The sequence below is a fragment of the Pipra filicauda genome, unplaced genomic scaffold (genome assembly GCF_003945595.2).
Source record: "Pipra filicauda isolate LSUMZ 115617 unplaced genomic scaffold, ASM394559v2 scaffold41_size5083284_pilon, whole genome shotgun sequence".
NCBI classification, from domain to species: Eukaryota; Metazoa; Chordata; class Aves; order Passeriformes; family Pipridae; genus Pipra; species Pipra filicauda.
Window position 1 is genome coordinate 915,047 of NW_024104554.1, and position 14,289 is coordinate 929,335.

At 34.1% G+C, this 14,289-nt stretch overlaps 1 protein-coding gene across 3 annotated transcripts in view; it reads left to right on the forward strand.

The window, feature by feature from the left end:
* CSMD1 (CUB and Sushi multiple domains 1) overlaps nucleotides 1–14,289 on the forward strand; it is a 1,092,404-nt gene that overhangs the window by 883,929 nt on the left and 194,186 nt on the right. For all 3 annotated transcript variants that reach the window (XM_039385566.1, XM_039385564.1, XM_039385565.1), the window contains exon 24: nucleotides 11,204–11,395. In XM_039385566.1, the coding sequence (XP_039241500.1) occupies nucleotides 11,204–11,395 (192 nt within the window). The remainder of the gene's footprint in view (nucleotides 1–11,203; nucleotides 11,396–14,289) is intronic.

Here is a 14,289-nt window from a genome sequence, read left to right on the forward strand (position 1 = left end):
GTCTCCTGACTTTTCTGTGTATGGTTCAGAGATTCTCATCTACTTAAAACAATTGGGTTTTCCCAGTGTTGTAATTCACATCTATTATCAAGAAAAGGTCTGCTTTTTAAAATCTCTTGCTATGAAGCTTAAGATGAAGTCATGTTTGCAGGTGAGAAAGAGAGAGGCTAGCAGAGTTTACCACTTCCATATGCATATGTTATTTTACATTTATATTGAAATTCTAACTTTAGAATATGAAAGTAAGATTTTTCAGTGATGCCAATTCAGGTAGGCTTCTTAAGCATATTTGTTTCATCATAGCTATAGCATGTGATTGAAATCTGCAAGCAAATTTCAGATAAATTCATAATCTCAGAAGTGATGGTCTAAAGGTTATATTACTTTAATATTAAAGAAATTATCATATTTGAAGGACTATTGAGACCTTAGTGGGAACAGTTTCCTTGAATTTATCAATGAATTTATCAATGCAAGTTCTGTCTTGAAAGACAGAAATTCTTTACTTTCTTTTCCACCTCAACCTAAACTTTTTCTCTCATATTTTAAAAAGAATGTATTTCTATGAAGCCATTATAGACTTTGCCATTATATGTATGTGCAAGTGGATTTAATGAATTTTGGCTGGGATTTGTTCCAAAACTTTGACTATTTCCTCTGTTTTTCACAAAAAGACTCCTGTTTTTTGCAGTGAATACTTTCCTCTTTTCCAAGTCGTAGATGAGTAGACAGTAAAGTTACTGTAGATTTCTTCCCACTGCTGTAACTACCAGAATTTTCCCATGAGCAAAAATTCCTGTCTGAAAGCTTAGAACACTTGAACAGAACTGCCAGTGTCTTACTGTTCTTTACCCCTGGCCTTCTTGCCTACGTTTGCTTCATGTTGAATGAGAAATTATTATTTCTTTTTTAGGATTATTGGCTCAACCCTCTCTTTTGGGAAGGAGAGATTAATAAGCAGTTCCTTAAGTAAGGTAGATATCAGCACTTAGACACCTAAGATGATGTACTAATCCTTCTTGCAAACTGCTTCTTACTGCAATTCAAATGTAAGATATTCTAGGTGCCTCATTGTTAATTTGTTGTTTAATTTATGAAAGTATAAACTAGAACAGTCTAATTATAAAATCTAAGCTACACAAATGTGAATATATTATTCTGTTCCATGCTTCTAATACAAAATTATAATCTTATATAATATATAATCATATAGTATATAATAGTGTAATATGTAGCATATAATAATATATAATATAATATATAAAGTTAAACATTTCAAATAATTTGCAGGTGCCTCTGAGATGAAAGTTTGATCTTAACTTTCTTCTGACTGATTTTTTCCTTTTAACAGCTTCGATGTAAGAATGTGACTTTTTCTTCTCTCTTGTCATTATATTAGGGAATTATTTACATTTCAACAGATTAAACCTAGTAATTTTTTATAACTGAAGATTAACAATAAATAGGAAACAGATTCTTTCAGTGATCCAAAATATGTTTCTAATTGTTTAGAACAGCAAGTTATTTTAGAATAAAATAAAGATTATTCCTTCAAAAGTTTATCCATATTAATATCACCCTGTCAAAAGTACGTGTACATGATATATGAGCAGAATTAAGGATGAAGAATTAGAGACTATTTGGAAGAAAGATAGTTAGAAATGAATGTTATAAACCTATTTATTTCTCTTCTTCTACTTCCATTAACTTTCTAGATGAGGAAGGTTACTTAAGACAGGATGATATAAGGTAGACAAGAATTATGTGTTTCTTATTATCTAAGTTTTTTACCACAGTGTATTCAGAACTTGATTTTCAGAAATTCTCGGCACAATACCACTAGCCAGAAAAGCAGGTTCTGTGTGCATGTTGTTCGCCTGTCAGTGTGTGAAAGAATCAGCATAGTGGCAGTGGCAGATGATGGGATACTTTTAACTTTCAGTTCTGTCTGAACCATACTGGTTTTTATAAGCTTATAGAGTGCTTTTCCCATGTTTCAATCCATCCTTTACATTCGTGGTGACTTCATTCCTCTAAGAGTGAGTATTCTAGAAAAGACTGTGAGGAAATGAATGTATTTGCAATCACTGAAGCAATTAGTATGTGTTAAGACAAGGTATCTTGCACTAAATAACACAACAACAAAAAAAAGTGTGTATTTCTTCTCCTTTCCTTTCTCCTTTCTCTCACAAAAAAGGTAAGACAAGTCTCTTCTAAGAGGCAACCTACAGATTGTTTTTAAGTATTGTATCAGTCATTGGCTGTATCAGTCATTTCCCCACTGATTATAAAGGAGGCTTAGACATGGAGGTCCTGAAGATATTTCTCCTTAGTCACTTGAATTAAAAGTTCTTAAACTCACAAGGAATTTCACCTTTAATCCCTGCTTCTTATCTATGTATATTTGCACACCCATCTCTTTCAAGTAATGTTATTAATTAGAAGTATTTTCTTTCAATAAAATATGAAAAGTATTTTCTTTCAAAAAATAATCACATAAAAACTGTCTTCTACTATCTGTCTACATGTGTTTAATTTACTTCTTAAATTTGTAATTTTTATTTGTATATGTGGATGTTGTAGCTGAAAAAAGGACAACAAAATTTTTGAATAAGACACATGGACACAAAGAACTTGGTTTGAAATTGGTGGGGAAAAGCCTTAGAACATTTTGTAATATATCTATTACAGAAGAAATGACAGAAAAGAGTTGTTTTTCATTTTAGGCTCAAAAGACCTGTTATTGATAACGTCTTCACATCTCTACTTTAATATTTTCCATGTTTACATAAATTTTTTACATATTGCTCATGTTAAGAAAAATTGCTGAAATTCCTGTTAGAAAGTATTATCCATTGAATGACTGTTTCATTCGTATAGGCAAAATTAATTGCCAATAGATTGAAAAGCTTCCAAGAAATTAAAAGTGTACCTCTCAGCTTCCAAAGGATACAAAGCAGCAGGTATCAGAAATGCTTGGGAATTAATTTTGCTGTACAATTAAGTAGAAATATATCCATTTATTTGAAAAACCCCCATGGCTTATTTATTCTCTTTAAGATGATCTCTGTTAGAATGTAAAATACTCAGTTCGCAAGACCTGAAAATATTTCAGTCCTTCTTCCAAAAAATTTACAGATCCAAGAGAGAGGTCTGGAGCTAATTTTGTCCCAGTGCACACAGCCCATGCTTATTTGTTATCGTAGGTTCTTTGAAAGTTCATGGAAGTTTCTGATACCTCACTATAGCCACATTATCCAGACACTTTTCTTTCTATAGATTTTTCTATCATTCTAATTAGGTAGACATTTTTGTAATTGGCCAATTTTCCGGTACATTTTTTCCCTGCAACTGTAGGTTTCAATAGCACATAAATGGTTCCAAGACAGAATGAAAATGCTAAGAACTCAAATTGCATTGATTTAATTAAATAGATTATGTTATGGATGTTTAGGATGCAGCAACTGCAGAATGAGTATTCCTTGACATTTATATGCATTTATACACATTTAGAAATCCAAGAACATAAACTTAAGTACCATTACTTGTAATTACTCTTTGGTAGTTCAAACATATGAACAGTTGATATGTGTTAAACATTATCAGCTATGTTTATGAGCTTAAATAACTTCAGATTTAGGTAACACTAAAAGAGTTATTGATGTTACCAATGTTTTCATATTACCTTTAGTTTATAATATTAAAACATTTATAATATTTTTGTGTATGTACTGAAAGAGTATTTATATATGCATTTATCCTTCTTTTTTGAAGTCATGCAAAAATATTTTATCACATCACTTTCAGGAGCTGAAGATAGATTATACGTTATTTGTGTACTCTTCCATGGAACTATATTATTATAAACTTATTCTACTGAGCAAAGACCAGTGATAGTGTTGACATACACCTACAGGATATAATTGCTATATTTTGAGGCCCTGATTATCTTTAGATTACACATCTAAAGTTTTGAAAGTAACCCAGATGGCATTTCTTTTGTAATGTCTTTCCAGTTTTGTCTGGAGGTTTTTTATTTAGGATCTTATTGCAAACCAACAGAGTTCACAGAAGTCACAGCACAGGTTCATGCTCTTGAATTTACGAGAAGAAATCCCTTTATTTGGTGGTTACAGTATTCTGGAATCATATCTGAAGCCAAGGTTCCATGATCATTAGAAATGAATCTGTGCAGCATCAGAATGCCCAGCAGTGCAAATCTGATCTGAATCTGGCACAAACGCATGATTGAATTTCTGTGAAATTAACTATAGCATACAGAAGGAAACTTATAAGCATTTTGTGCTTTTATGGCAGTTTTATATATATGGTTTGGCATAAAGTCAGAATGCAATTGACAAACAATAATTAATTCAACATAGCCATAAATAAAGCTAATATGTCAAAAAGCTGTTGAACAAATTTGCACCACAGGACCACAGTATTAAGGGCTGTGATGTTACATTTATTTTACTGTCAGTTCAATTACTTCCTCTCCTTTCTCTCTCTTCTTTCTCTGTTATCTTCCATCTCCATGAGTAAAGTTTTAATTGCCATAGTATATTTAGTGCCAAAGCATGAAAAAGGTTTACTAAGCCAGAAAGAAAAAAAGGAAAAAAAAAAGAACAGGAAGGAATAAAGCCCTGCAAACTAATTTCTTGGCTGCCGATAGAGGACCTGTATTCTGATCCCTAATAACACTGTGCTTATATGTTCTACTAAGTCAGTCATTATGTAACATACATCAGCATACCTTTGTGTAGGAACTAAAATTTGGATGAGTACTGTACCTCACAATTCAGACTCTCTTTGTTGCTTTTATCCATTCATAAATGTCGTAGTGGTGAACTCAATATTAGAGTTTCAAAGTAGGGACCAAGTATCTAAAGGTTGGTAATGCATGCCTTTGGGTGCTTACTTTTTCATGTGTCTGGCTTTAGGTGAATGATTGTTTGAAAATACCTTAGGACTTCTTCCAGAAAAAGGAGTGGGAAATTATTTGGTTTATATTATTAACTTTTAATTTGGCCACTGTAGGTTTACATGCAATGTAAATGTGTGTATATATATATATATATATATGTAGTAAGTGAACAGTATTCTTCTTTTCCAAATGGGTGAAGGGAACACTTGCAGATACCTCAGAACTTCATCAGCTTCTATTAAAAGTGCACTGTGCAATATAGAATCTCTGAAAATTTGCCTAGGATACACAAAATGAACACTCGTTTCTTCATATTGATGACAGGTTGGGGAAGGTAGAAACTTGAAGCTGAACTGGAAGATGTGCTTCATGCATGCACATAGTATACTTCACCCACTAATGGGCACCAAATCCAGCCCAAAGCAAAAACACTTGAGTGCAGATAGTGTGGACATCATGTCCTCAGCTTCATTGTTTCACTACCCAGATTTGCTTCTACTATACTGCGCTGCTTACTAATGTTGGCTAGTACCACAGAGCCCATCATAATTAAACTGAGTTGAAAGAAGTTATAATTAATAGTCTACATATATTACAGAGGTGTCTTTACCCTGACAACTGGTATTTCTATATTCCTGATTATTTACATCAAATATGACAGAGCAAATCATGTTTGATAAATAATGTCAGGAGGTGGCAGCCAGTCATCAATATATATTCTAGCTGGTTTAGTTTTAATTTAACTGGCTTTTATTCATTCATTGTTCTGATAATCCTATAATGAAACTCAAGAATAAGATAATTGGCAGCAATTTGCCAGTACAATAATCTTTCTCAGCAGTAAGAATATTGGTAAAATTTCTCTGACTGCTGGCTTGTTTCAGTGTCAGATAAACCCAAGCACTGTGATTATGTGGAGCTCATGGCCATATTTCCTTGCTATGAAAGTTCACAGAGTCTACTTAAACACTGGAGTTTGGTTTCAAAATTTCTACAATGAGATTTCACAACAATGTGGTTCTTTATGACAAATTACACCAGATGTACAAGAGTATCAGGCAAAAAGGAAATGGAAAGTTCTAATTTTTGTGTGTGAGGGGAAGGGGAATAAATTGGGTAGGAAGAGCTGGAAAGGCAGCTTGCCAGTGAACACACAGGGCTAGATCCTGCTGTATTTGCACACAATGAGCAGCATCTACATGCATGTGAAATACCACGATTTTTAATAGGCCTACTGAGAAACAGAGATAGTCTTGCTGGTGGAGAAGTGTAGTGAACATGTGATTATAAATTATGTACTGTTACTCTTATATTTTTTTCTAGAGTATACAAAATGACATTTTAAAAAATTGGCATTGATAGGAGAAATAGGAACTTTACTCATAGTATCCCAGAATGCCCAAATAAGGAACACTATCATCTTAGAGAAGTCCTCAAGGATTAGATAACGGATATACTCAAGCACAGAGGATGTAAACTAAGCTCTGTGTACCCAAACAAAATAGAATAAAGAATAAACGTGACAGTTTTTGGTGGCAAAGCACCAGGATGCTGTACCTGCTCAAAAACTGAGGTCAAGACGATGAAGAAGACCCAGAAGGACCAAACAAGGACTTCCATAGGGAAGTGACTATGTAAAGCAAACTAATGAATATGTGTTAGTAAGCAAGACTATCTAATGATTATGTAAATAAATGTGTAATAAAAAGCCCTGTCCATCTGTCATTTGTCGTGTTCGATTAGAGGAACTATCCTCTGAATGTCCAGCATGCTGAATAAAGAAGAATGCCCTTTTTAACATCTACAAATTGGTGTTAAGAAGTTTGTTTCTGTTGCTTTTCAGTATCACATAAAAGCCAGCAATTAGTTTGTTGGATGTTGTTGCAGAGAATATTCTATTTTTGAGATACAAAAAGCAACAATACTCTTTGTTTTCCCACACTGAATGTTTGTACAAAATTTCTTTTTCTAGGGATAATAGGTGCAAACAAACCTAAAAATTAAGAGAACTACTGGACTCTTACTGAATTATCAATACCTAGAAGAAATTAAAATCAAGGTGGTCTTTTGATAGAAATATCTCAATAATCTAAACAAACCAGCAAATTCTAAAGGGATAAGTGTGTTAAGGATATTTAAATTTAGGGTTTATATTTTTGTTTCCAGTTAGTTATTTTTATTTGCATGTTATTTTTAAATTTATTGTGTGTGAATTAGGAAATTGAATTCTGGTACCTAATATAGTGACTTGTTATATTCTCTACACTCATCTCATCTAACACTTTACCCCAAATAAATATTTGATTTGGGTTTAAAATAGACTGACTAATAAAAAATATTAACTTCTCTATTAATCTAAATGCTCTCACAGAGTCTCAAAAATAAGATTTAAAAAAGCAATAAGCTTCTGTAAGGGACCTCATGTCCTTTGACACATGTAAAGGCTGAGAAATTCCTGTATGTACCACTGTGCACTCAGACACAGTGTTTTGCTATTTATAATTTTAGAGGTACTTTGTTGTTTACAGATACAGGAATACAGTTCAGTGAATATCTGTAGAGTGTGAGGCTCTTGAAGAAGTAGCCTTGGGATAGACAGGTAAAAAAGTCTTTCCACAGGCCAAAAAAAATTAATTTGGAGAACATGTAGCAATCTAAAATGCAAAGGAAGTGAAAAACCTCTATGTTAGTGGATACTTGAAGGTATAAGTGACTTACAATAATGATGTGAAGTATTAATAAGGTAAAATAAAAACTGGAATAGCTTTAGTGCTACTCAGTCCTATTTCAAAGCACGAATAGAGAAAGTGCAGGCTTCTCTCAAACTTCTAAAGCTTGTGACATGATCTCTTTACCTCTTCACATCTATCATGTATGTTTACACCTTGTGCAAAACTGAATGCTAACTGGAATACATGAAATCATAGAAAGTCAGAACAATAATTTCAACTCAGTCTTGACATCTTCTGTAGTGCAGATGCCTGTATAGCAGACTAGGAAGGCTTGTTTGTCTAAAAGTTCATTTCATTTCAGCCAAATTTGTCTGCTATAAAAGACCACCAACCTCTCTCTGACAACCTTTTCTTCATGTGGTAGAAGGAACTGGAGAATCAGTCTCTAACTATATATTGTATTTATGGAAATTTTTTTCATGAGTTTCTTTAATCCAGGAAGTTTCTTTAATCCAGAATCCTCTGTCAATAATATGCCACTGCCTGTGATAACCAAATGGTGCACCTACAAAGATTGAGAAGTGTCTAAAAACAGGTGGTAAAGAAATAATGTTAATAAATGTCATGGCTAATGCTGTCAAATCAGCCTTAAAATACCATGTTATCTATCAAACTTACATTTTCAGGATTTTACATAAATCTCTCTGTATGTTTAATAAGGAAATTAAAATAACGAAATATAGCTATTTCTTGTGAAGTTCAGCTCATCTGAATGACCTAATCATCTTAGCTCTCTGTAGTGTGTGAAGAGAAATAGTCCTCTTTAGAATTGCACAGTCCATCCAATCTATTTTTTTTTACATTAATATATTGAGTATGGCTGAGCTGGAGTTCATTTCCCCATAGCAGCCCTCACAGCTTTGCATTGGTAGCTAGAAAGGTGTTGATAACACACCAGTGTTTTGGCTCCTGCTGAGCACAGCATCAGTACTGTAACATTCCTTCCTCAATCGAGGGCAAGATCCTGGGAGGGGGCACAACTAGGTCAGCTGACCCAAACTGACCAAAGGGATATTCCATACCATATGATATCAGCTCAGATATAAAAGCTAAGGAAAAAAGGATGAAGGGGGGCATTCATTTTTTCCAATGGCTGCCTGCTAAGAAACCATTACATGTGGCTGAAGCTCTGCTTCCTGGGATGCAGCCATTGCTGCTGATGGGAAGTAGAGAACAAATCTTGTTATTTTGTGCTTCCCTTTTACCCACACAAATTTTTGCTTCTTCTTTATTGAACATCCTTATCTCAACCCACAAGACATTTTTCATCTTATTCTCTCTCCCCTGTCTGACTTGAAAGGGGAGTGATAGAGCAGTTTGCTGGGCACCTGGTGTCCAGCCAAGGTCAACCCACTACACTTAGGATGAGAACCATACTCCATAAGTTAGTATTAACTCTAAAGGACAGAAAACTGTTTAGATATGACTGTTTATATAATCAATTCTGAGAGCCAGTTAAAATGTTTGCTACTTCTTTTTTTGGAAATTGAACGTGTTTACTTTTTTTGTTTTTTTGTCAACAAAAAGAAATTGCTGGATTGTGCAAATTTTCACATGGAAAAAATATTTTAGCAAGAGAATAATGATAAATCTCTATAATCCTTTTGTACTGTGTGTGATCATAGATACTCTTGACACAAAGGCTGCACTTCTGTTACTAAACTAAACTGTATCAAGGCATGAGTATGAACATGAAGATGTGATTTTTTAGACTGACAAGATTTTAGGGTAAATGCTAACATGCTTCTATGTTAACTTCTATCTGGGACTTTCCCAAACAGTCATAATATAGTAGACAGATAGCTGAATTCCCAGGAAGTGGCTTGTAAACAGCTATGCTCTTTCAAATAATTGAATTTAACAGTGCATGGCTATGGTCAGAGTACTCTTATTGGTCTTGGAGCTTGATATTTCTTAAGGTATTAGCACAGAGAGAGAAACAGTGTCTATGTGATGGAATGTCATTCTTTTTTTGGGTGCAATTCATTTTCCTTAAGTCTAGATACTTAAAATTCTGGGCCAGTATAGCCTACTATATAAAGAATCAATCTAGGCTCAGTTTAAAGTAAAGGTAGAAAATAAATGTCTCCACAAGCTGATTGAACTGACTGATCTGAATATCTGTTAAAATAAGGGGTAGTTTATTTTCTAGAAAGTCATATTTCTTTACTGACTATGAAAGTAGCCTAGGCTAACTAGTTCGAATTTATCCTTCTAATTTTCAGAATCCTGAGTTATAACAGGTAAATAACAAACTTTGTACCCAATAAGTGAACAAAGAAAACAAGGGTATTTTGTGTTTTCAGAGGACTCAGCTGATGGATATCTTCAGCATGTGTACAGGAAGGAAAGGTCCTCAGACTCCTTGCCATTTTTTCAGCTGTTGTTGATCTCAGTGCCAGGAGGAAGGCAACAAGAAAAATGTGATACCGACTCTAGTTCGTGTATTTGTAAAATAATGAAAGGTTTTCTATAGTTATGTACTACTTAGTGAAGGACCTCACAGAATCATAGAATGGTTTGGATTGCAAGGGACCTTAAAGACTATCTAGTGCCAACGGCTCTAGGAAAGGGGCATCCACAACTTACCTGGGCAAGCTCAGGAATAGAATGAGTTGAAAACAGAAAACAGAAGGGAAGAACAGCAGCCTGATTCAGAAATCACTTAAAGAAGCTGTTCAGTCAAATAAGGATAGCAAAATGCAAAATACTTGTAGAGTCACAATTACTTCCCTGGTATGAAGACATGGCAGTTGAAAAGAAGAATCCACGATGAAGAAGAATCTGGAGTTGAGAAAGATGAATTTGGAACCTCTCTTTATGCTATTGCAAGAACTGGAACTCAAGGCAGAAGGAGAGATATAAAATGCATCTTTACATTTCAGCAATGCTATACAGAGAAAATGCAGAGAGGAATGGGTAAAATGTGGAAAGAGTTGTAGCTGCTGAGAGTAGATCTGCTCATTCCATGGAGCACAGAGGGAACTGTTTATCCCGTTCAGCATGTTGGTCTGCCAAAAAGGAGAATGCTAATTGAAAATCAGTTCTTCATTTCAACAGAGATGAAACTGAAGCCATGCTATCTTGACACTAGGATGGATGAAATAGCCTTTCCATTTTCTTTCTGAGTTACCACTGTGGTGTCCTGCCTTCATTATGGAGATTAGATGAGGAAGTGAAGCTCCCACTTAGTGCCAAATACAGGATTGATACTTCCTTTCCACTGAATAAAATAGAATGAAAGCATAGAAGAGGTACAAATTAATAAATTTTTCACTAATCTTATTTTAGGATAGTATAGATAATATACTTTCTTCAATAAGCTAATACAATAATCAAATATGAAATTAACAATTAGTTCCTGGTGTTTCAGTTTCTGAGTTTCCCAATTTATATATAATTTATCTTTGATCACTGGGGATACATCTAACGTAATTGAATCACAAGAATATAATTTGCATCAGGATCAGATTCACTGGCATTATATCTTGTTTGATATTTTATATCTCCATGTCTTTTTTTCTTCTTTTCCCATTTCTGTTTGCAGGTTTTGACCTAGTGAAGTGTGAAGATCCTGGCATACCAAATTATGGCTACAAGATACGAGATGAAGGACATTTTATAGACACTGTCATTTTATACAGCTGTAATCCTGGCTATACAATGCATGGTAGTAGCATTATGACCTGCTTAAGTGGAGATCGAAGAGTTTGGGACAAACCTTTACCTACTTGCATAGGTAATATGGATTGTGACAGTGACTGGTAGGAGGTTTCAAGCAAAAAACCCAAATGTTCTGTCTTTCTGTACTTCATCAGATGATAATGGTGTAAACGTTTTAAATTTCAAGTAAAGATTTATTGTGGACATGGAAATATAACTTCTCTGAAATAGATGGCTGGCTATTAATGGCTATAAAACTACTGGCAAACACTTCTCTCTTTGGAACAGCCTTTGATGAAATACTACTGCTTTGGTTCTGATGATGCTCTGGGTCATCGAGTCTGATACGCTATCACAGGCAATGGTATTATCTAAATACTTCATAAACTAAGAAAGCCCCATCATACAGCAATTAAAATTGTTTTTGTTTTTTTTTTACCTCATCAGTTTTCATCAGGAATTATTTCAACATCTCATTCCTATGAAGCTACTTTCTAATTTCGTTCTCACATTAGTGGATTTTTTTATCTGCGTGCTCATGAGTCATTGTTGTCATTCTAGGATACCCCATCTGTCAGAGCTTCGAGGTAGACCTTTTCTTTAAATATCATGACTTCAAGTGTCTAAAACTATGTTTCATTACAACCAATATAAATGTTAAATAGAGAATTACTAGGTGAGATGCAGAAAATAACACTGGTATAGCTATTACTCATTGTACCTTTACTAGACAGTTTTCATCCTCCAATTTTTTTTCCAGTCCAGCAATTACCAGTGGCTTCTTCAGTTCAATTTTTACTTGATTGTTTTCTCATTCTTAGTTTTCCCATGAGTCTTTCTTTCTACGTGTCTTGTGGTGGTTAGTATTTGCCTCTACTGCCTGCTGCAGGCAGATCACCAACTCCTTTCAGCACTCATGGCACCAGCAGGATCTTTGCTTGCTACTTCTCTCCCATTTTGGGTGGTACATTCTCCATTCCAGGATCTGCTTCCTGCTGAACAAGTTCACAGACCTGCAGTCTACAAAAGAGGTAGCTCCTTTCCTTTCAATCAATCAACTTACCCAGAGGGTAAGTGCCGGAAAAACATCAGTGAACAGCATTTCTGCTGTCATAATAGAGGTGTCATTTTTCCCACTTGATTCTAGAATTACGTCTGTAAGTTTTCTCCTATATGTATATGAGAGGTCAAAACAACTCTATCCAGTTTTGATTTAAAGACTTTTCCAGGCTCTTTATACATTCATGTCCTCAAGCTCCTCAGTTTAATTGGCTAGCTTCCTTTTCCTCTAAGTTTGCCCTTTTGTAGAGAAAAGCCATAATTAGCCCTACCTTTGCCTATCTCCCCACTTAATTTAAATGAAGTTGTTACTCTAAGGTCATTTTCTGCAACATTTGCTTGTGCCTGTGTTCACTACCAAGTAAGTATTTGAAGCAACTCTCTAAAATACTTCAAGTCTATTAGGTGAATAAATCCAACCATCTACCTATTTCCTTTTCTTTGCATGATGATTTGTCTTCTGATCTGTATGTGGGATGTTAAAATCTCAACCATACAACATTTAAAATAATAATAATAATAATAAAAAAAAATCCCATACTCCAATCTAACCTGGAGAAAGCTAGGGAACCCAGGATGAAGCGAATCTAAAGAAAATTGCCATCTTTGCTCCAGTAGAACATCTGTCATAATCCTTCTCAAAAATATTTTTGCCCAATACGTATGTTTTTCATGCTGACTTTATTTAGTTTGCTGCTTTCCCGCTATGTAATGCCCCTTCCAGTCAGGTATCTCTAGCTGTATTTCCAGTTTTCTTGGTAACAGCATACTTTTAAGCTTCTATATTTCCCTCATGATTGCCACTCTGGCTTTTTCCCTTTCTTTTTTTTTCCTTTATACTTTGATTTGTGCCTGACGTGACTAGATTTGATTTCTGTATTTTATTTCTAAGCTTTTTGAATCACTTGTACCACAATTTCTTGAGTATCTTATTACATTTCTAAGTGACATTATGTTCCACTATCAATAGAATATTCAAATTTCTTTTAGTATCCTGAGACAGATTTTGGTCTTACTTTCCATCTTTTTAACCAAAAATTATCTTTCTATGTACTTTTATCTCACTACATACATTTTTAATTGCTGCCCTTGATCCTCTCTTTAAAATCAAATTTTGCCATTGCATCAGTTTTATATGACACCTCTTCTTGTTTCTCAGTTTAGAAGTCTTCTGAAGCATTAATTAGTTCCCCAAGAAGTCAAATGTTCACTATCCTCTCTTAAAATCTTCTAAGAGTGACTCTTTCTCAATAGTCTTTTGCAAACAGTCTGTTATCATGATTAAATTATAGGGGTTTTTTACTGTTCTGTGTGCAGGAAAACTTGTCACGAAGATCCCTGAAAACTCGGTTAAGCATCTGCAGATTATTTCATGCTTTTTTTCCCTCACTTCACAGTATTTATAAAATCTGTTCTTCCATTAGTTTTATCTTATGTTATCACAGTTTGATCTTTTCCTACTCTGATTTGAATGACTCATTTTTCTTCCTTTTTCTGAAGTTGTCATGAGCTTCCAAACATCAGTTTCTTTCTTAGACATATTATCATAACATCCTCCTCTTTGTAGAGATGTGTTTTTTTTTTTCTTTTTGTCTCGTGTTTTAGATCAGCTTTTGATATTTGCTGTTCTTTTCAGTTACATATTCTTCATTGTCTTTACTACCATTTGAGTCTCACTAAAAAATCAAACCTATTCATAGACATATTCTACATATTTTACACTTAGTCATTTTAGTGATACACTGCTGTATTGGTCTTAACACTCATTTTAATTTTTTTCCTATGTTCTAAATGTTAAAAAAGAAAACCAGTGAATTCTTGTAATTACTTCTCTAGAAGATTATAGGACTTGTTTGAATATAAGTCACTTCTATCAGTTATAATATAGTTGTTTAAATAGTATATTCTTGG